Source organism: Erithacus rubecula (assembly GCF_903797595.1).
Source record: "Erithacus rubecula genome assembly, chromosome: 1".
Lineage (NCBI taxonomy): Eukaryota > Metazoa > Chordata > Aves > Passeriformes > Muscicapidae > Erithacus > Erithacus rubecula.
In genome coordinates, this window is record NC_136658.1 from 66,571,619 (window position 1) to 66,592,821 (window position 21,203).

The following is a 21,203-nucleotide window of genomic DNA, read 5'->3' on the forward strand; positions in this document are numbered from 1 at the left end:
TACAGACAAAATGGGGATAACGATGTAAAACTTCCAGAGCTCTACTGACAAATAGCCCACTGTTTCAGATTCTGGATGAGGTGGTAACACCCAAATAGCAGAACAGTTGGAAGCCCACATGAAAACTCAAACTGTTGAAATTATCATGATCTCTGACTGCAAACACCTTCCCTGAGGCTAGGAATGAAGAAATGTAATGACTGAAGTATTTGTTAGCATGAAATTACAGTCATCCTGCAATATAACCTGTCTAGAAGATGTTGCACTCCTGACACTCAGATGTAAAGTTAACACAAAAAAGAACAAGCATGCATTCCAGTGAAAATCTGAGCCTACTTAGAGCAAAAACTGAACATACACTAGTCCCAGCATCCTGGTATGTCCACATACCATCCTGTGAGGACATACAGATTATTACATGCACAAACTGTTTTAATTCCTCACAATAATGACTGTTTCATAGATTTCAACTGAAAAAAAACGAACAAAATCCATCAGTTAGACCTTTGTTACACATGTCACTTCTGATCACACACTGGAGGGGGTGCTCAGATTGAGGCAAAAATGACACTGTTTCAAATTAATCATCCACAATTCAAAGCATTTTCATGTAAAGTCTCTCAAATGCACTTGCATCTTCACAGAGCAGCAAAGTTCTGTCACAGAAGAACATCCCTTTTCCTGCCCTATTGAGGATTTGCCATCATACAAAGTTTCTCCAAACTATAATTAAAGAAACAATCGTGTTTTCAGACATAGTGAGACTTTAAAATGTAGGGCTAATTTTTACTGATAAAAGAACAAGCAGTGCAAAAATAAGTGCCCTCTTTCTAAAATGTGTCAGACACAGTTCTGACAGAAATCCCATTAATAAAATTCCCTCATGCATGACTCATTTTTACTTGTCACTTACAAAAAGAACCCCAATTTGATGTACCTTCAATTATCGTCTTTCAAGAAAAAGCTATTTGCCAACAACAGCAAAACAAATTAATATTTCACATTAACATACAGAATGGAGCATTTCATAGAGAACTTGCTAGGGACCTATCAAAAATCCTGAAAAGCAAAGACATGGAAACATGGGGCAAGCAGCAATACCTATCCTATCCTATCCATTTCTGTGAAATGTAATAAGGTGCAATAAAGGAGTTAAAATCAATCAAATTTGCTACCACAAAGAAGTATTTTGGTATTAATTATGTTACAAAAGGACATATGTAAAGTTTTGTAGGTACTTAATACATTTACATTCTTTACTGTGTTATGATTTTTTCCATATTCTTAAGGCTACTTTTAAGCCTACAAAACAATGCTAAGTTTAGAGTATGTTATAATATACCTAAAATTTGCTGCAAATTATAGATATGAACTTTCAACATCATCATGTTTTAACATGGTTCTTATCTGGCAGAAAAATTAAAGCAGAAACATTCTACTTTAGACAAATAGCTAGAAAACAATATCATATGCACTACTAGTAAATGAACTGCAATTGCTTCAATTCCCTCCTACTAGTTCTTACTCCACTACAAACATTGCAATGTAAGAGACTTTCTCAGGGATATTTCCCACTTAAGCAAATTATCTAATTATTTCTAGTCTTAGTGTAAAAGAAATCAGGTAAGTACATTTTTCACTTAAATTTAGTATTAATTACTAAAGTAAATTTTAAAATATATGATGTTTTAGTTTATAAATTAGTATAAACATACAATTACTTTCATTTGGTTTACACCAAAACAACTTGTATCTACAGCAGTCATTCACCCAGGAAAAAGACAAGTACTCAAACATATGTTAAGTAATGCACATACATTCTAAATATCTCACAACAAGATGATAATCAACATGAAGTCAATACAATCTACTTCATTACACAAATATATCTTTGTTCTTCATAGTAAGACAATCAAAGAACTTGGGATAAAAAAAAAAAAAATTCCTAAGTCTAAATATACAAAGAAACTGCACTCAAGTATTTGAAATAGATTTTCTGCTATGAAATACATTAGTACTCTACCTTACTTAATTTTAACTCATTTGATACTTATGTTTACAAGCAAAATTTTGTAACTTAAGCAAGCCTTCTTTCAGTACATCACTACTAATGAGCAACAGTATCCCGAGCATGACACAGGCTCCTTTCAATCATGATTATTAAAAATTAGAAAAAAGATAGAAACTACTAATAATACATATGTTCTAATAAATGTTGCTGTTACTTGGTATCAGACTTATGTTAGCAACAATAACATTATTATTACCTGGTATCAAATTTTAGCTAAGATCTCATTCCATACAGTTACTTGCTTAATAACCTTCACTATCAGTTTTCAAGCACTTTTTCCTTCTTATAGTCATTAAACAGAAAAATCTCTCCTATGATTCTACCAAACACTTTCATAATTCTCTTACATTCTCAGTCCAAAAAATTGAAAAAAGATGCAGTTAAAATTAACTTAGAGCTAACATTTAACTTGGTGAAGAGTGCAGGTTGAACAAAATATATAATAGTGATTGGTAAAGCATTGTTATAATTAACACATTGGGCACAGCACAGAAAACAAGAAAGCAAATCAATCTAACAGAATTATAAGTAAAACAGATTAGCATAGACAACTGATGTCCTTGATGATCAACATGAGAAAAGAGGCATACAAAATAAAGGGTGAAAAGCAAAAATCTATTATTTAAGGAGCTGTAAAAAGTAATAATACTCTGCAACATTTCTCAACTGTTTGGCTGCATTCCCAGGGAACTCACGAGGAATGGGAAGCGTCATTACTGCCTAAAACAGAAACCCTTTCCTCATGCGCTACTCTGTAACAAGGGTTGGCACAGGGCACTGGGAATTTTTGGTACCTTAGATCACCTGGTAGGAAAGAGAAAGTGTGATGCTTGCAGAGTTATGAGACTTCAGCAGCCCACAGTCCAGATGCAGATCAGTGTTCTGGGCCACCAGACTACTAGCAGATTTCACACCAGTCATATAGTCAAAGCAAACAAAATCTTCCTTTTAATATTGTCCCCTTCAAAAACTTGAAGCTGAAGATGTCCCTGCTCTTTGCAGGGGGGGGGTTGGACTAAATGACCTTTAAAGGTCCCCTTCCAACCAAAAGTGTTCTATGATCCTGCATTTCTGCTATACGACTCCAAGGGAAAGTATTTCACATGAAATGTTGTGTGACAAAATAGAGGTAAGAAACAATTATCTAAACATGGCAATACTAACAGTCTACTACCCCAGTTATTACAAAATCGGGAATCACAGAATCACAGAATGGTTGTGGTTGGAAAGGACCTCTTGGTGCCAGTTTGTCCAACCTTCCTGCTCAAGCAGGACCACCTAAAGCCTGTCTCATGAACCGCAACACTACTGCCTAAGAAAACAATGTAAACTTTTTATATTGCCAGCTGTGCAGTGGGAAGTCTATTGTTGATATTATCAATGCCATCCTTTTAAAAAATAAACAAAACCAAACAAACAAAAAGACCAGTACCCTAGGAGTTTTCTTGATTCAAAATGCCATAGAATGAAGAAAGTAAATCCACTTGAAGTCAATGAGTACACCCAATTTCCACCTGTAGAATTGTGCAATGACTGTCACTGGGTGTTCTCAGTGCTTTTCCCAGTGTAAACAGTAGTATAAGACTTGCATGCCCTTTTAGAATGCCACACGTGCTTGGCTTTGGTCTGCAAATTTATCTGAATGGAAAAATCAGTTGTTAGGGGATGTTTTTTAACTTGCATTCTGGATATCCAGCAGCCTACATGTGAAAGTACTGAACAAATGGCAGCTAATCATTCTGGATCCTTGGGAAACATCTGGCCTGTGTACTGAGAAAAGCCACAATGCAAATATGATCCACTTGTGATCCATGGTACAAAAAGAAAAGCTCATGAAGCATGTATTCTCCATGAAGAGTCAGGAAATAAGGATGGCTCCAAACCAGTGATGACTGTAATAAGGTATCAAAAGATAACGTGAATCAATTTTACGTACATGTGTGTGCATTGTTAATGTGCATAATTGGCTGTGTATTTTCCATTTGACAGCATCTTTCATGACCATGCAACTGACTTCTCATTAACTTGATGGATCACAAAGATCTGTTACATTTGCTGACAACAGTTATGTGATAAACTGGGAATACTAAACATCACAGTAGAAAAACACCATACATCTGCAAACTCCTAGGACATATAATCGTATCACAACTGAATGATAATTCTAAATGGCCACAGTTTTATGACCAAACAACTTGAGATTATTTCTAGAAGTAATCTCTGGATAAGACCCTTCTGAACATACATATTATTCTCTTACTGTTATATTCAAACTTAAGATTCCTAAACAGCCAGCTGAACCAGATACAGTAATGAACTAAGCAAAGACAGCCTCCCCCAAACTGCATGACTCTTCAAAATATATTTCTTAGATCATTTCAGTAAAGTCAGCGAGGTGATTGAGTGAGGAGAATTTTTTTGAATAAAGCCTTGAAACTCATTCAAAGAGAAAGCAGATACTTACTGTAGTTCTGTGGAACAAGTTCTGGGTTCTTTGGTGTTTTGAGTTTAAAAGACACATCTCCAATAGTGACAGTATCACCTAAAATAAAGAAAATAAGTCTTTTAGTTCTTACATATTTAGATACTTTTAACTATTTAAAGTCCTTAAAATTTAAATCATAGGCCTGCTTTTGTGAGGCTGACTATGTGCTCACAAAGCAGCCTCCAATGTGTTTATGTTTACTAATTAGGCTCTGCTGCTTTTCAGAATATCAGGACAATTTAAATTTAATTAATATTACTTTTTCCTATTTTTTCTTTTATTGCCGCTATTAGACCCTTAAGCTGTTGGGAGTTATGGAAATCAAGCCCACTGTAGAACACAATTCCAGCTATGATTGTTGACTAACTGAAATCAAAACTTTAGCACGTTTGCCTGTAGAGCTATTGGCGACAAACACTTGTAGGGGTGATGATTTTCCCATCTTTTCAAGCAGCCTGGAACAGTATCTTTTGGAGGTACAAAATGACAGTAGGCCCTTCCTGCATTCCCTCACTATATGGCTGCTGAACTTGGCACCTTTCCAAAGTTTGAGTGGTCTCAAGCACTTCTTGCTCTGAGTTTCAACAAACCTAAAGCATCTGGCCATTTTACTTAATGGTCTCTTCACTAGGATCTGCCTGTCTTATCTATTTTTCTGCAACCACAGGCTAGAATTAAATTGCAGGGCACGCCCTGTGCACTTTCTCATGGAAATTAAAAGTGAAATCTAGTTTGCAGTATGGAAATAGGCAAGCACCAACTCAGCAGTAGTCACACTGAAAAACAGCACAACACCCAAAATCCAGTAAAATTAGGTTTAGACTAGTAAGAACACCAAAGTTTAACTTTTATTTTATCATTTTCTTTCAAGGGTTTGGGCCCTAAAAATGAGTCCACAAGTATTAAGACCATGAAACGAAGATGTCTAGCAAAATGACATTTTTCCCATTACTGTTGCTAAACATAACATTGCCTCCACTGCATTGCAGTGCACACATGAAGATGGAGAGGATTGGTGGAGTAAGACTGCTGCACAGGGGTATAGTTTTGCCATTGCACTAATTACACTTCCTTTTCATGAATTGAGACCAAGTTTTGGAATGGTCTCATGTATTTATGCTTTTCTCAGAAGTGAGATGCAGAAAGTACAGAGCCCACAGACAAGATCAAACAAGGATCCAATCCTCTTGCAGATATGCCCTTGTCCTACTCCATCCAAGAGGACCCAATCTACAGTTGCCTATCTCCAGTACCATGAAAGAAGCCAAACAGTTTGGAAGACCAATGGTGGAACCAGAAAGCGAGATGCTGGAGAAGCAGCTTGCCCAAATTAAAAGAGACAATTAAACTCCTCCGACACATGCAGTAATTTTCCTTTCAGTCAGCCATGACTCTAGTTTTGCACTCAAATGCAGTACTCTTTCAGCATACCCAGATGTTACTGCTCAGGACTGAGAATCCCCAGGCTCTGACATGGCTCAAACAATTCATGGCAAAGGGCTAGATTTAAAATACCCAGAGTAGAATCATCTACAGTAACAAACAGGAAGCAGTGAAGAAAGGATTATAGCTGATTTCCTGCTAAACTGAAGGGCTTGACTTGAATGCAGAGGCTGTGATTCACAGCCCAACATACACACCTGCACATGGGTCCTTACACTGCTTCTAGAGTATAAATATTCAGCCCTCCATTCTTACCTAAAATAATGGCAAAAGGTAGTAAGCTGGTGATTGTCCCCACATTTTCTGCAATACAATATAATACATTTTATGCAACAGTAGCTTGCCAGAAAGTGGGACACAGGCAACAGCACTACTGCTGTATAAAATGCAGGAAAGGATTTATCCCTGGCTGTCAGGGAAAGCAGAACCAAGCAGTTCCCACTCACCACACTTGAACTAAGCACCCTTCTTTGACTGTGCAAGAGCCCAGAAGTGGAAGGGTTCTATACAGAGCTGGGCTAAGCTGAGACATTTTTCTAAGGCTTTAGCTCCTTTCCTGACCCTTGCTGAATTTTCATTTCAAATGTGCCAAAGAGTACTGTGCCCTCTCCAGCAGTCCAAAAGAAAGTCCTGCAGTAGCTAGAGCCCTGGTCCTGACTCTAGTAACTCTTACATAAATTAAAGTCACTGAACAACAAACACAAGCACTGCAGGGACTAAAATCTACTCTTTGGCTATCCCATTGTTTTGCCCATTTCTTTGAGTTTTAAAATATGAAAAACTATTTTACTCCCTTTCACTTTCTTCTAGTGCAGTTCCAGGCTCGCTCTTTCTCACTGGGTAGCAGCTAACAGGGATCATGGCAGGCCACCACACCTCTTTACTCTGGGCTACCCATGGTGTTGGGATGAAAGGAAGTCATATGAAGAGTGGCTGAGGTCACATGGCTTGTTCAATCTGGAGGAGACTGAGAGGACAACTTACTGCAGTCTGCAGCTTCCTCGTGATGGGAAGGACAGGGGCAAGAACTGATCTCGTACCTCTGGTGACCAGGGAAGCACAAAGTTGTGTCAAGAGAAATTCAGGAAAAGGCTCTTCAACCCAGAGTATGGCTGGGCACTGAAACAGGCTCCCCAGGGAAGTGGTCACAGCCTGAACTCAGAAAGTGTGTGGATAATGCTCTCAAGCACATGGTGGGATTCTAGGGACAAATTCCTGTTCAGGGCTAGGAGTTTATGATCCTTATGGGTTCCTTCCAATTCAGAATATTCTATTAATCTATGGTTCTATGAAAATGCCTCCAAGTTGATGAAAACACCCTAGGAGCCCACTGTTTCCTGCAAAAGTTGACATCTCTCATTAGCTCAGCCTGGAACAACTTTAATTTCTTAGGGATATGTAAGGCAACCTGCTCTTTTTAGAATTTTAGTGATAGTTTATTTTCTCAGAATTCTCCAGCCAACACACAGAGACAAGAGTATATGATTAATTAACTCCTAGCTGAAATTACCTCAGCTCAATAGTAAATACTATTTCATGCATACACAGTTTTCCAAATATCATAGACATCATCTACAGGATAGAATTCCAGTTACCTAGTTTATTAGCATGGTACTGAAAAGCCTTAGTTGATTTCCTATACTCCCTTAAAATGACAGTCCATATCACACTAACCCTTGATCAACACATCCAAGCATGTTCAAAAATCCCACAAGTATTCTAGACATCAATGGACTCTACAAGCTTTCATGAAAAATAGACTGGAAGAGAACTATATGTAAGATGTAGTAGAGCTGAACACACAGTCAGAGTATTTTGTTTGTTGCTGCCTGGATACAAATGTTGCCTTCAGCTTGCATCAGTCCAAAAAGCAAAAATGTTAGCAGTGTTTAATAGAACCTTAAGCAATAATAAACCAAGACAGCAGAGTCCATTTTCCTAGCTAAATGTGCATAGGGAGAATTAGCCCACTAATCTTATCACACACTTCCACCTGGGCTTTATTTTCTTGTCTCTGTTTGTTTCTTCTGTACTTGTTTAAAAACTCATGTTTGGTTACTACATTTCCACTGCATTTCCAAATCCTTTGAACAGAGATGTCATTCTGGACAGGCTTGGTCTAATGTTTCACCAGCTGGCAAAGAACTGATAACAACCTGCTTGGTAAAATGTTAGTGTTAGATCAGCAAAACCCATAATTTGAGCACATGTATCCCAAACTTTGGCTACATGGCAAATTATGGAACAGCCCATGTATACTCCAACCCATTCCACAAGCTACTACCAAACTATGGCAGAAAAGAGCCATATCCACAGGATTTTGAGATGGAGACTTTGTAGGCTGTATCAGGCTTGCTTGGGCAAGAAGTGAAGACTCCCACACAGAAAACAGTAACCTCAGATAACACAGTCTTTGGGGGAAGACAGTGGGATACAAGCAGCCCATCATGTACACAAAGAAACATGGTTGAAACAAAACAAGAGCCAAAACCCAAAAGGTAAAGGGGACATCCCATTCATGGGACAGACAGGATATAGACACAGGAGACCTTTTGAGAGTCTATGGAATAGGGGTCAAAAATTGGCAGCACATAAAGACTGAAATCAGCAACAGGATACTGAAGAGACACCCCGGAAAAAAAAAAAAAAAAAAAAAAAAAAAAAAAAAAAAAAAAAACAACTGGAGATAGCCTCAATACATGCAATGATCTCTTTCCACTGCACCTGAAAAAGACAGGTGTGAATTGCACCTTGGGCAGTATGGAAATTCACACATGAACATACAGCCACCCAGTAACTGCAGAACATGGAATGACATGGTCTCTTCTTTAGACCTACATTTCAAACCAAAACAACATTATTGTATCTGTTTTTTACAGTAACTGAGAAGAGCTCTGCAGACAAGCAAGCCTATTTTTTCTACTTGGTCTGAACAGAAAGGCAGCACCTCCAGCTCCAAGCCCCTGAGCTGCAGAGGAGGCAGCTGGAGGCTGGGAAGGTACTTTGGCAGGGAACCCTGCATGAACACCCTGAGCTTTTATTCTCCCTCAGCATCTCCTACTCACTGTTGGCCAATATGGAACAGTAGGTTTGATGGACCTTTGTTCTGACCCACTGTGGATGATGTCATGCTACAATCCCAGTGAGAAAGCTTGAACATGCAGTCTCACTGTGCACTCAGCATGCTTGATCTTAAAAGCCAGTGTCACAGCAACTATCCCTCCTCACCTCTTTACTTCCCAAGAAGAGACTATTCTGAAGAATTTATTATTTATTTATGCTGAAAAGAAAAAGCCATTGTTGTTTAAATTATTTACAGCAACACTGGTCACGTATAAAGATCAAAAGATTGCATATCAACCACACATTAAGAACTTACAAAGTAGAAAGAAGATTTATTCTACTTGCTATTTTTCTGTTAAAATAACACTTTAATAAAAATAAAATTAATACATTTGAAAAGGCCATTTTAAAATAAAGAAATCCTATTATAAAAGGAAACAACCAGAAGAGATCTATACATGTATTTAGGCTTTTGAGTACACAATACAAATAGTTCCAATCTCGTGTGTAAATCATATTTGTATTATCTGTGTTTTTGTAAGTCACTACAATGAAGCTTCAGGAATACCATGTTTTTAGGTTGCTCAATTTATTGCCTTCTGCCTCTTGAGTACTGAAAATAGGTGAGATTAACACACTCTCCTTAGTATATTATACATTCACTTGTACACAGGCTATCCATCTGGTTTCAAGAGGCTGCAACAGCAAGAGAATATTAAAACCATGAAGGTGTTAAGCTCCACTAATAATAATTTCTTTGTGACAAAGCCACACCTGTTAAAGGAAAGTCTGAAATCTATATTATATTCAAATGTATATTTCCAGGTCTTAATTTTATTCTAATGTGAAGGAGGGGGAAAAAATTATGCTTTGAATCGGTATTTATTCAGCACACTTCCATAAAGAAACAGACAAGAGTATCAGCTCTTATTAATCCATGAAGAGCTTTTTTTTTTTTTTTAACAGAAGTTTGAAGAAACAGAAATGATACCTTCCAGGTTCCTTAACTTTTCCAAGTACACTGTTCAGGGGAGGGGAAAAAAAAAAAGGCAACCCTGTAACTTGCTTCTTTTTTACATTTCACAGCAGCTCTTATTGGCCATGTTTATGCAACACTGTTACCTATTCTGCACCTCACATCAGTATTGGAAACCTCCCAGACACATGAATAAGAGGGACAGAAACCTATGCCCTGCACTCACAAGGTTTAGGTTTGTTCCTTGACCACCAGTGCCTTCACACACAGATGAAGTGGAGCTCAGCTTCTGTCAACAGGATGCTGCAGTCTGACAGCTGCTGCTGACTGCAATACATGAATGTTTACATGACAAAACCTATCTCCAAGCTAACCAAAAAAAGTCATTAAAGTTCTGGTATTTTATGGCCAAAAGGAAGTCTTTCCCTCTAAAAATCTAAAACAATTGCTTTAAACATAAAATCTGAACATTATTAATTTCTACTTAACATTCTTTTTAGACCTTCTATTTTTAATTTTCAGGTTTGAAGCTAACACTAGATTTTCCAATTTTTTCCAATTTTGGGCTGGCTAATGAGTGTCTTTAGTGGTTATAGTTCAAGGCATCACAAAAAATAAATCTTGGTTTCTACAGAAAGATAATAATATTATTATTTATTATATTTATATAATAAATAATATAATAATATTTATTATATTATATTTATTTTTAAGATAATTTTCATTCATTTTTCTGCATTAGTAGATCAACAACATGAACTCAGAATCTTATCTGACATTGATCTCTGCGCTCTGGTGACCAGTGATAAGACTTGGGGAAAGAGCCTGAAGCTGTGTCAGGGAGATTTAGGCTAGATATTAGGAAAAGGCTTTTCACCCAGAGGGTGGTTGAATCCTGGAACAGGCTTGCCAGGGAAGTGATCATAGCACCAAGGTTGACAGAGCTCAAGAAGCATTTGGACAATGCTCTCAGGCACATGATGTGACTCTTGGGGTGACCCACAGAGGGCCAGGAGCTGGACTCAATGAACCTTAGGGGTCCCTTCCAACTCAGCATGTTCTATAATTCTATGATCCAGCCATGCAGGAAGATACAATCTTCACTTAGCAAGAGCTAGTATTTGTTTGGGCCAATACTCTGAAAGTAGGGAGTCTGATAATGCCCAATTACAGAAGTCTTATAAGATGAAAAGTCAATTTTAGATGTTTATTACCATGATGATCTTACACAGACTTCATAAATTCCAGAATTTTGTAATACATTTGTAATACATTTACATGTGAGAGAGGTGTTAAGCTGTCCATTTCGTGAAATATTGAAACACTGCAGAAACACTGGTCATCTTCAACCTCAACATCAGTTTACCACTAGATGAGATCTAATGAGCTGTGGCTCTGTCTGATTGAATCTCAAAAACCTTCAAAGACAGATGTTCCACAGCCACTCTAGCCAAACTCTTCCCCTGCTGTATTCAACATGACTGCAATCCCACAGCCTTTTCATCAAAGCTGTTGCTCAGCTAGTCCCTTCCCAGCAACACTTTAGTCCACTAGCAGATCTTCATATTTCGTAAACTTTCTGAGGTTTCCATTGTCCCAGTTCTCATGTTCATCAGGGTCCTTCTGGACTAAATGTCAGCACTCTGGCAAGATGGTAGGGATTTTGTCCCTACATATTAAATTGCACTTTCACACTCCTGCTCTCTGTCCTTACTTGCATTTTTGTATATTCTCCTTTCGTGTTTTAGGACATTGAGAAGTTCCCTGCTTGGCCAAACAGGCATTTTGTTACTGCTGAATGGTTCATTCTTGAGCTGCCATTAAGTTTTCTCTAAAAATTTTTGAGCTCTCCTTCCATCTTCATGGTTGTTATCCAAAGGATTCTACCCAGCAATCTCCTGAATAAGTGAAAGCTTGCAGTCCTCAAGTCCAGGATGCTAATTCTGCTGCTCACTTTCCCAGCCTTCCTTCAGATGTGCAACTCAGTCCCGTTCCAAATGCTGAGATCCAGGCTGCCACCTGTGACCAAACTGCAGCTCTTCCCTACTTGAAAGGGGCAGACAAAGCAAAGAGTTAACCCCAACTCTCGCATCTGAGTTACAAAATTTTTAACAACACAATTTAGGAAGTACCAGGAGTGCACACACAATGCCAGATTGCCCTCCTAGCTGATGTCTGCATGGCTGAAATCCCCCGTGAGCATGAAAGCTCATGAGTGGGAGGTTACTGCTAGCTGTCTGTAGAAAGCAATACCCACCAGCTCCTCTTAGTCACACAGTAACAGATGCCCACCACATCACCAGTGCACCCCTTCAAATCTTCTGTAGCCAGTGCTACTTTTGTGAAAATTAGCTCAGAGTGTTTTAAAACTCCATAAATATTTCTGAAGTACATTTTGCTCAGTGGAGAAAAAACAGACTATCTATTCTAAACTGAGCTTAGATAACAAGTACATTAGTATAATTTCAAAAATGTATTTCAACCAAAATGACTCTACAACTGAAAATCAACAGAAATGTTTTTGAAATTTCACATTTCTGAAAAGCTATCCAAAACTGACAAAACAGCTTTAAAATTTAGCTATGGCATTGTGTACAACTATCCTGAGTCTCTGAGTATGCCAAGCAGCTATAACTCCAATCTTATGCATTAAACTGGGCACAACTTGTAGAACACAGCAACACATATCAGGCCTGTAACAGTTGTTTAACATAAAAAAAATAAATTTCAAACAACTGGCAAATATTAACACTCAGAAAGTATTTACTGACATCCAGTTATAAACCAAAAGTGAAGTCCTACACAAGTTGACCTGACATGTCACTCCTTTGTTCCAGCTACATTAGCATGTCTAATAAAGTATACTTTTTTAACCATGAACCTTTTATTTTCTAAATGTTAGAATAATTTGAAATAACCCAGGCATAACTCTGCAAACTTTCAGACAACTGGCTTTGAAAATTCCCATCTCCATTTGCTGCCTTCTGAGTTGTGCTGACGCAACAACGTACACAAGGTTGACCATAAATCAAGTCCCTGGAATCATTTCAGTCACTACAATGCAGCCCCCTAAGTACAACTATGGAGGCCATGAACAATTATTGGAATGTCATGAGAAAGAAGAAAGAATGAAGTCTCTTTATAAATAGATTTTGCCAGCAAAAGAAAATATTGTCAGAAACACACATACAGCTGCCAACATGTGAACTTCAACAAAGATAATGACACGGGTAAAATTAGAAAAGGCAATGTGTCAGAAAGTATTTACACTCATCATCAACCAATTCTTTAGTCCTTGGACAATGACAAACCTGGAAAAAAACCCCTATTTATAAACATACAGTCAAATTCCTTGTCTTCTTTCAGATTATCGATTTTTACCACAATCACCACAATCATTTAGAATCCTATACATTACAGGATTCTGAAGTGTGATGCAATTTCCACAAGTGATTGCTTTACTCAGCAGATAGACTTGTATGTACTACTGAGATTTTTTTTTTAGGCTTAAACACAAGTTTGATTAGGAACTGGAATTGACCAGAAATTTCATACAAGCAAAGTAGAGGAAGTGAACCTGGAGAGGCAGCATTGCAGAAAACAGCGAAAGAAGTTGTTATATTTCAGTCTACACAAGTGACAAAACATAAGTTATTTGATGTACACTGAGCAGGAAAGTACATGAGAGACGTTCCTTTACTCATACTATCTGGCTGGCAATGGTTTTTATTTTTCCAGCTCTTCAGTTTACATCAAATTCCGTGTTTGTTCCCTCTAGCCCCTTAAAGCAACTCCAATATTGTGTATTCTGTCAGCTTTTTAAAAATATTCATCTTACATACAGATTAAAACAAATAAGTGCACTGACTGAGTCACGTAGAGCTTCACTTTACTTAGCTCATGATGCATTTAAACTGATTCATCACAAGTAACTCTACAGTCCACAAATATTTGACACTTTTTAGTCTTTTAAAAGGAAACATGACACCTGCATTAAAAATGATTCTGCAGTCAGCCTTCTACAACATTTGCTACAATAATTTATTTTCCTCATTAATTAACTTGTGCAACCCAAAACCCTTCCTAGATATTGCCATTACCCTTTTGACATTCAGTGCCTTTCAGTTTGAGACTTCACTTGAGCTTTACCCATTGATAGCTTCAGCGACTGCTCCCCAGTCCCCAGTGAACCATCAAGCCACATTTATTTCAAAAAGACTGGGCTGAAAAGCTAAGAAGGATGGCTTCTGCACGTGTAACAGCACAATATCAGGTAACAGTTCCTCCCTTACTCTCAAAAGGCATCAGGACAGACAGTAAATCCAACCTGGCAGGGATGTCACATCCAAATTACTGCACACACAATTTGCTGTTTAGCTTACTCTTAACAGCTTCCAACCTTTTAAGACACATTTTGTTTATTTATGGAAGAGACATGCAACCTCAACCCCACTTACAACAAGAATGGTAATTACAGCTGCTGCACAGAAATAGCAAAAACATAATTGGTACAAAAAATTTCAGATCATCCTTTGTAACTTCAGTATTCTCAAAGAAATGCTAGAATCTGGAAGAGGACACGCAAACATTTTTTAAATGGATATAAAAATCACCCACAAAACAGGAAAAAAACCAGTATTCTTAATACCAAAGTCCCAAATTCACAGAAAAGCAGGAAGCACTACAAAGAATGAGATGTCTCAGCTGTCAGGATGGCAAATATCCCTAATACTATCTGCAAGACTCTCTAGAGCTCTGAGACTTAAATCTTTCTACCAAAACTCCTACCATCATTGATTGTAACTGGGAATACTCTTACTATTCACATATATACAGAGTGTATTCACAAATATCACTGAGTTAAACTCAGCTGCATTCCACAGCATATTTAAAGTGATGAAATTTTTAACATGGCTGCATTTCCTACCACTGTACACTGTTACATTTCTTTTTGTTCTTTTGTTTCCCAACCAAAGGCTGGAAAGTGCTGAGCGACTACCTTCTTCAGGTGTTTGTTTTACTCGACTCACTTCATTGTTAACTTGTTTTCTTTCACCCTAATTTGTTTGATGCTAAATAACTCCAGGTTTTTTTAGTACTTTTCACAAATAAAATACTATCTATTCACAAATTCTTGAAGGAATTTTATGGCTATCAATTCCTCAAAGACTTCTTTCTTGAATAACTTCTCAGAAACTAAAGAAATTAACTAGTCAACTAATAAACAGATTAAAAAATATTAAAATGGAGAGAAATCGGATTAAAGGGATGTAATTAAGATCTTGAGCAAGTACTCCTCCATCAGAATCAATACTCATCACTCCCTCTGTATTTAGGAGCTTTGTTGCTTTTGGCATTCATCCTGAGAAGTGTCAGTTACCACAGCCATATGTCACCCTTTCCAGACACCACTTCTACACTGCACAGGCTCATCACCTGTCTCAAAGGTCACCAGAGGATATTCCAGGGCAGTTCAGGTCATTCCTCATGGCATCTGCAGGCTCAAGGTCAACCCTGTATCTCATTACCACATGCTGCCGGCACACTCAGACACGCACCAGCCTTGGCAGCGTGCAGTGACAAACACGGAGGCTCTGCCCCAGCCGAAAGAGGAAGCCATGTGATGCAGGAACAGAAAGCATGGCGAGAAGTGACAGACGCTCAGCAGAGCAGGGTGGTTCTCACAGGCAGGAGCTGCAGGGCTGCCCTTTGCTTCACTGCGGCCAAACCTGGACCAGGAGCTATCACGAGCCACAGCGAGTGTCCCTGCAAGCCTGTGACTGAACTCTGTCCTTCTCTTCATGCCAGGCCGGAATCAATCAGGTTGGAAAAGACCTCTGACATCGAGTCCAACCTATGACCGAACACCACCATGGCACCAATGCCACGTGCAGTCGTTCCTTAAACACCTCCAGGGACAGCGACTCCACCACGTCCCGGGGAATCCATTACAATACTTATTCACACCTCTTGTGAAGAAATCCTTCCTAAACTCCAACCTAAATCACCCCTGGCGCAGCTTGAGGCCATGCCCTCTTAACCTGTCAGGTGTTAGCCGGGAGAAGAGACCGACCCCCACCCGGCCACACCTTCCTTTCAGGGCGTTGTAGAGAACCAGATCTCCCCTGGACCTCATTTTCCCCAGGCTCAACAACGCCAGCTCCTCCTGCACTCCAGACCTTTCGCCAGCTCTGCTGCCCTTCTCCGGACCCCCCGCACCCAGGAGCGTGAGGCAGAGGGGCGGCAGGCAGCCTGGACAAGCCCGCAGCCTGTTCCACAAGGCGGTGGCGGGGGCCCCGCCGGGGCTGTGCCGGGAGCGGCGGCAGCCGGGGCAGGCTGCGGGGCCGGGGTGGGTTACCTGAGCTGTGCAGCGCCCTGACCTCGGAGCGGCCCCACCGCGCCGCGGCCGCGCCGCCGCCCACCACCTGCCGCAGCAGCAGGCGGACCCTGCGCGCAGCGGGACCCCCGGGCCCGCCGCCCAGGCACAGCACCCGCGACGGCATGGGGACGGCGGGGTGACAGCGACACCGGCCCGGCCGGCGCGGGGAAGGGAAGGAAGCGCAGCCGCACAAAGTCCCGCCGGAAACCAGGCCCGGGCGGGCGCGGGCCGGGGCGGCCGGGTGCGGGAGCGGCGGAGCGGGGCCATGGCCCCACGGCCCCACGGCCCCACAGACCGGGGCCGCCCCTCGGGAGGGTGGGAGCCTGGCTGAGAGACAGCGTGTTTTCTTTTGTGTGAGGGGCTGAACTGCGCGGCTGGAAGCGTTTGAAACAGCCCGGAGAGGCAGGCGGGCAGCGGCGGGTTCGTGCGCCCAAGGTATTTCCTACCTCTGATCTCTCCTGCCCCAGGGCCGCTCCTCGCCTGCTCTCTCGGGATTCAGGCATTTCGTACTTCAGCAGGAATTTGAGTTACTCCGGAGTGACGTTTGGCTTAGATGTGAGATTTTTGTAAAAGGTCACGTTGCAGAAATAGACTTCAAAACTGGCTTATTCCGGCTAAAGGTAGTGCTCTTGGATTTATGTAAAAGCTCAGGAGTAAATTTTAGAATAATTTGTGGAAGGATGAAGCTTTCGTGATAACTTAAGCCTAATTCCATGGAAAATCCAGTTGAGACTTGCATCTCAGCAGCAGTAGAAAGACGGTGAGGAACCTTTGTGGAAGTAGAAGCCAGAGTGAAGCCGCCACTGTTATCAGCAGTACTTCAGATTTTGTCTGTTTCAGGGGAGGGGTTTGCTCCCATAAACCTTCAATTTCCTGCATGTTTCCAACACTGAACTATTATCCCAAAGGAAAGACATTAAAGTGGGAGCTAAGCATCAGTTTAAACCTGGACAACCTAGACTTCTAAGCCCCCATAAGACAGTATGAACTGGGAATGTTGGTCTCGACCCAGACATTTCTGCAGCCCATTGCAGCTGGGTGCATTGAACACTTACAGGAGGTGAGATTTCATGATCTTCAGCATTTCCTGTAGGCTAGGGTATTGGTTAGGTGTAATTTCTATTCTTAGTACCTAATATAGGTCTGTGAACCTGTTTTCTGGGTCTAAGGCAGGATAAACTAAATTGAAACATCCTTTTATGGATATTGCCCTAATTTCTTGTAAGCTGAAGATCACAAATGCTGGAGGCTAAAGATAGGCTAAGTAACAAGAAGGTCTGCTGGAACAGACTAGAAGGCCAGTGAGGAAAATTAACAATGGAATGGTTTATGAATATATCCTAGCAATCTGGGATATTAAATTAGAAGATTCCATTTTTCCTCTTTGACATAGCTATATAAAAAGGAATAAATAGCAAGCAATACGCAAGCAATTAAATGCATCACCTGGATGCTGAATAGGTTTATGCCATGCTGTAAATAAGGAGACATTTTAGTTTTTTACAGATTCACGGTATTTTCACAGTAATTTCATACTGTGAATGTACAAAGCCTTCTTTTACCTCTGTGTGTGTGTATATATATGCACCTGTCAAGCTAAATGCTTTAAATTTCAGCCCTTTCTGAGTCATATATCTATAAAATGCTCAGCTTTTTAAAGCATTGTCTTAAAATTCTGAATTAATCCACTTTTCCAAAACTTCAAATTCAGCCTGGAGTTCAGCCTCGAACTTTCCATCTGCAGCAAGAGAAAACTGTACTTACTGGTTTTCAAACTGCTGCTGTGAGATATAATGGAAACATTGTTATCTCTGTGCATAATTATGATGTGGAAATTTTGTTGCATGTATACATGTATACACAAACAGATACACAACTTGAGTGTTGCACTATTCTTAGTCTATACACTCAGTCCTGACAGCACTCAAGATTTAATGTAATAGTGTGAATGTATAGAATCAAGCTTTTTCTTGTATGTGTGAAATCTTATCTGACTGTGCAATATTAAATTATTGATTGAGTGTGGCATCCGCCTCACTTGCTAATCATCATTGATGCATACAGGCTTTACACATCTGATTCTTGCTCAATCCTCTCTGTGGAAAAACCATCAATGGTTTGGTGCTATCATGAAGTGGAAGGATTTAGCAGTCTGCATCTGGTGTGTTTGTGAAGGCTTTCAGCAAGATTTACAGCACTGGTGAACAAACAGCGATTTCATATTTTCATTCCCTGACTTAACAGCACTCTTATTTGGAATGTCAAGTTTTTTAACAAAAATACTTTTCCTTTGATTAAACAGAAAAGAACTTTCTCCAAAGAGTGAGAGCTCTAAAAGCATCCCCCTGAGTTGACAGTTTCCAGACTATTCTCTCTAGTAGCTGTCAAGTGCTTTTCTGTGTAGCTTTCAGTGCAAGACTAAATTAGACACAGGTGCAGACTGTAAAGAACAATGCATCATCTCTGCCTAGTTGTAGTCAGTTGTCCTACACAAGAACAGAGAAGCTGAGATGAAATTCTGGCTTCATCTGAACTTCATAGGAAATCTCCTACTGAATGCATTGAGGCCTGGATTTTACTGAAATGGTCTGGCTGGACTGCATTGGTGGGAATAAGTCAGTCTTCATTTACTGCTAAAGCTTTGTCTAGAGGGGAGGTCTCACACTAAACTCCTTTGAAACTATATCCAGAGACTGCGAAGAAACAAAAAATAAAAGTCTCTTAGAATTCATACAATTCCCTAGTGGTGTGGATTCCATCTGGTGATATTAAGAGAGAAAGTCAAGCCTTGCTTACCAATAATTTTTCTAGAAGACGGGGATACTTCTGTATCATTTCTTTTCAGTTCAAAAAAATTAATTCCTTGGATTTAAACAGAGTTGTTCTCCCAAATTAGCTATAGCCACCAATGTGTTGCTTTAGATAGATGTAGAGAGAGCCAGACTTGTTTTCTTCTGTAGTGTATCAATTTGGAACAAATAAAACTATTATTTCCATGGAACCACTCTAATTCACTATAGTGAGTATTTGATATACCAGAAGGTGCTTCTCTTGTATGAAATTGATTTGTAACAATATAAGTCAAATAAAAATGGAATTTCACAGCTGTTTCTTTGTTGACTAGAATCCCAGATTTGTCCCCTAGTTTAATTCAACTTGATATAAAAAAAGAATGGATCCACCTATAAGATATGAAGATTCTAATGTAAAAAAATCTCCTAGTTCTTGCTAAACTTTCACTATTATGCCTTTCTCTGTATCTAATGGTTTTTAGAATATCCACCTCTTTCCTCTGCAGTCTTCTTAGCAAGAGGCAGTACTATAATTCATTCTATAAGTGGTGTTTATGATAGATTTCCCACCTCAGAATGTATAATTACTACCTTTTCAGTTAAGGATTGAAAGATTTTTGCAATCTGTTTGTATGGCAACGTCCTTCAAGAAATTAAAACCTACTCTATTAAAATCCACTCTGTTAGCTTTCTTGGTATCTGTTCAGATCCCTCTGTCTCTGAGTTTTTCTGTGTTGTTTGCACTGTTATGCTGAGCTCAAACAGCGAGTAAGGATAAAGTCATTATTAATTTTTGTAATAAATCATAGCATTGAGGTAAGTGGGTTCTTGCCACCTGACTGGGGAGTGGAAGGTTGACCTAATAGCCTCTAGCTACTTGCAAGTACATTTCTTGAAGATCAGTATTACAGCCAGAAAGCCTGTATTTAGGTTTTTTTTTAAGGAACACAGAAGGTAAGAGAAATGAGAACTCTGCTGAGTGGTAGTGCACATTTGAATATGTGTTACGCTATAAATGCTTAGGGAGTATAAAGGCCATGAGTGATGGCATCTGTAATTTCTTATGCCAAACTCCATCTGTTTTCAGTAGTTTGTTACTCCACCATTCTTTAATAATTTGGGCAGAAATTTCTCATGCTGGATTTCTGCCGCAGGCGGAACACTTCTTTTGAAAACTGGAACAAAAATAGCTTAGCCACTTTTCAGAAAAAGAAAAGAGAATGTTTCACTCAGGAGTAGCTATAACCCCTATGTGACTGGGTAGGCTGCATGGCTGAGCAGCCACTTCACATGAAGGAAATACTTAGTACCTTCCCTGGATAGTGGAGGGGAGAATAAAGATTACAACCTTCATCCTACCTGATAAATCTGCATCTGGTTTTACCCACATGAAAACAGTTCTAAAATGAGGTAGTTCACCATACATGAGCTTTACATCAAGGAGTAGAGTTCTGCTAAGAGAGTCATTCTTGTTTCAAAAAGATGCTTTTTGGTGGCACCCATTTTTTTTGTATGTGTGAATCATGAGCTGCTGAAAACTGGGGAAATATATAATAGTTTAACAGGTAGGTCAACATATTCTGTTTGTATGAAGGGTGACCTACAAGAAGACTGCACTGGTTAAGCTGGACTTCCCCCTCTTATTTCTCCTTCCTTCTCTGATGTACTTTCTGTGCTTCTTCAGAGCAGAAGGATTAGGAGCCAAGCCTAGAGGGACAAATAAAAAATGATGAATTAAGCTCAAGGAACCCGAAGGGGAAGGTGGCAGGGGAGCATGAAAAAAAACATTACATGGATGTTGGGTAAGAGTAAAAAGTTATCACAGAATCACAAAATACACTAAGTTAGAAAGTACCCTCAAGGACCATCAAGTCCAACTGCCTGCTTGCCCTGCAGAGGACATCCCCAAGTGTCACACCATGTGCCTGAGGGAGTCGTCCAAACACTTAGTGAACTCTGTCAGGCTGTGATCACTTCTCTGGGGAGCTGTTCCA

The 21,203-nt window shown here is 39.6% G+C and overlaps 1 protein-coding gene across 1 annotated transcript in view; it reads right to left on the reverse strand.

Annotated features, from left to right (window-relative positions):
• Positions 1 to 16,568, reverse strand: part of VWA8 (von Willebrand factor A domain containing 8) — a 179,006-nt gene extending 162,438 nt beyond the window's left edge. Inside the window, exons 1-2 of the mRNA XM_079301747.1 lie at positions 16,397 to 16,568; positions 4,536 to 4,613 (exon numbers count right to left, since the gene is read on the reverse strand). Coding sequence (XP_079157873.1) covers positions 4,536 to 4,613; positions 16,397 to 16,541 — 223 coding nt within the window. The 5' untranslated portion in view covers positions 16,542 to 16,568. The remainder of the gene's footprint in view (positions 1 to 4,535; positions 4,614 to 16,396) is intronic.
• Positions 16,569 to 21,203: the final 4,635 nt, after the last annotated feature.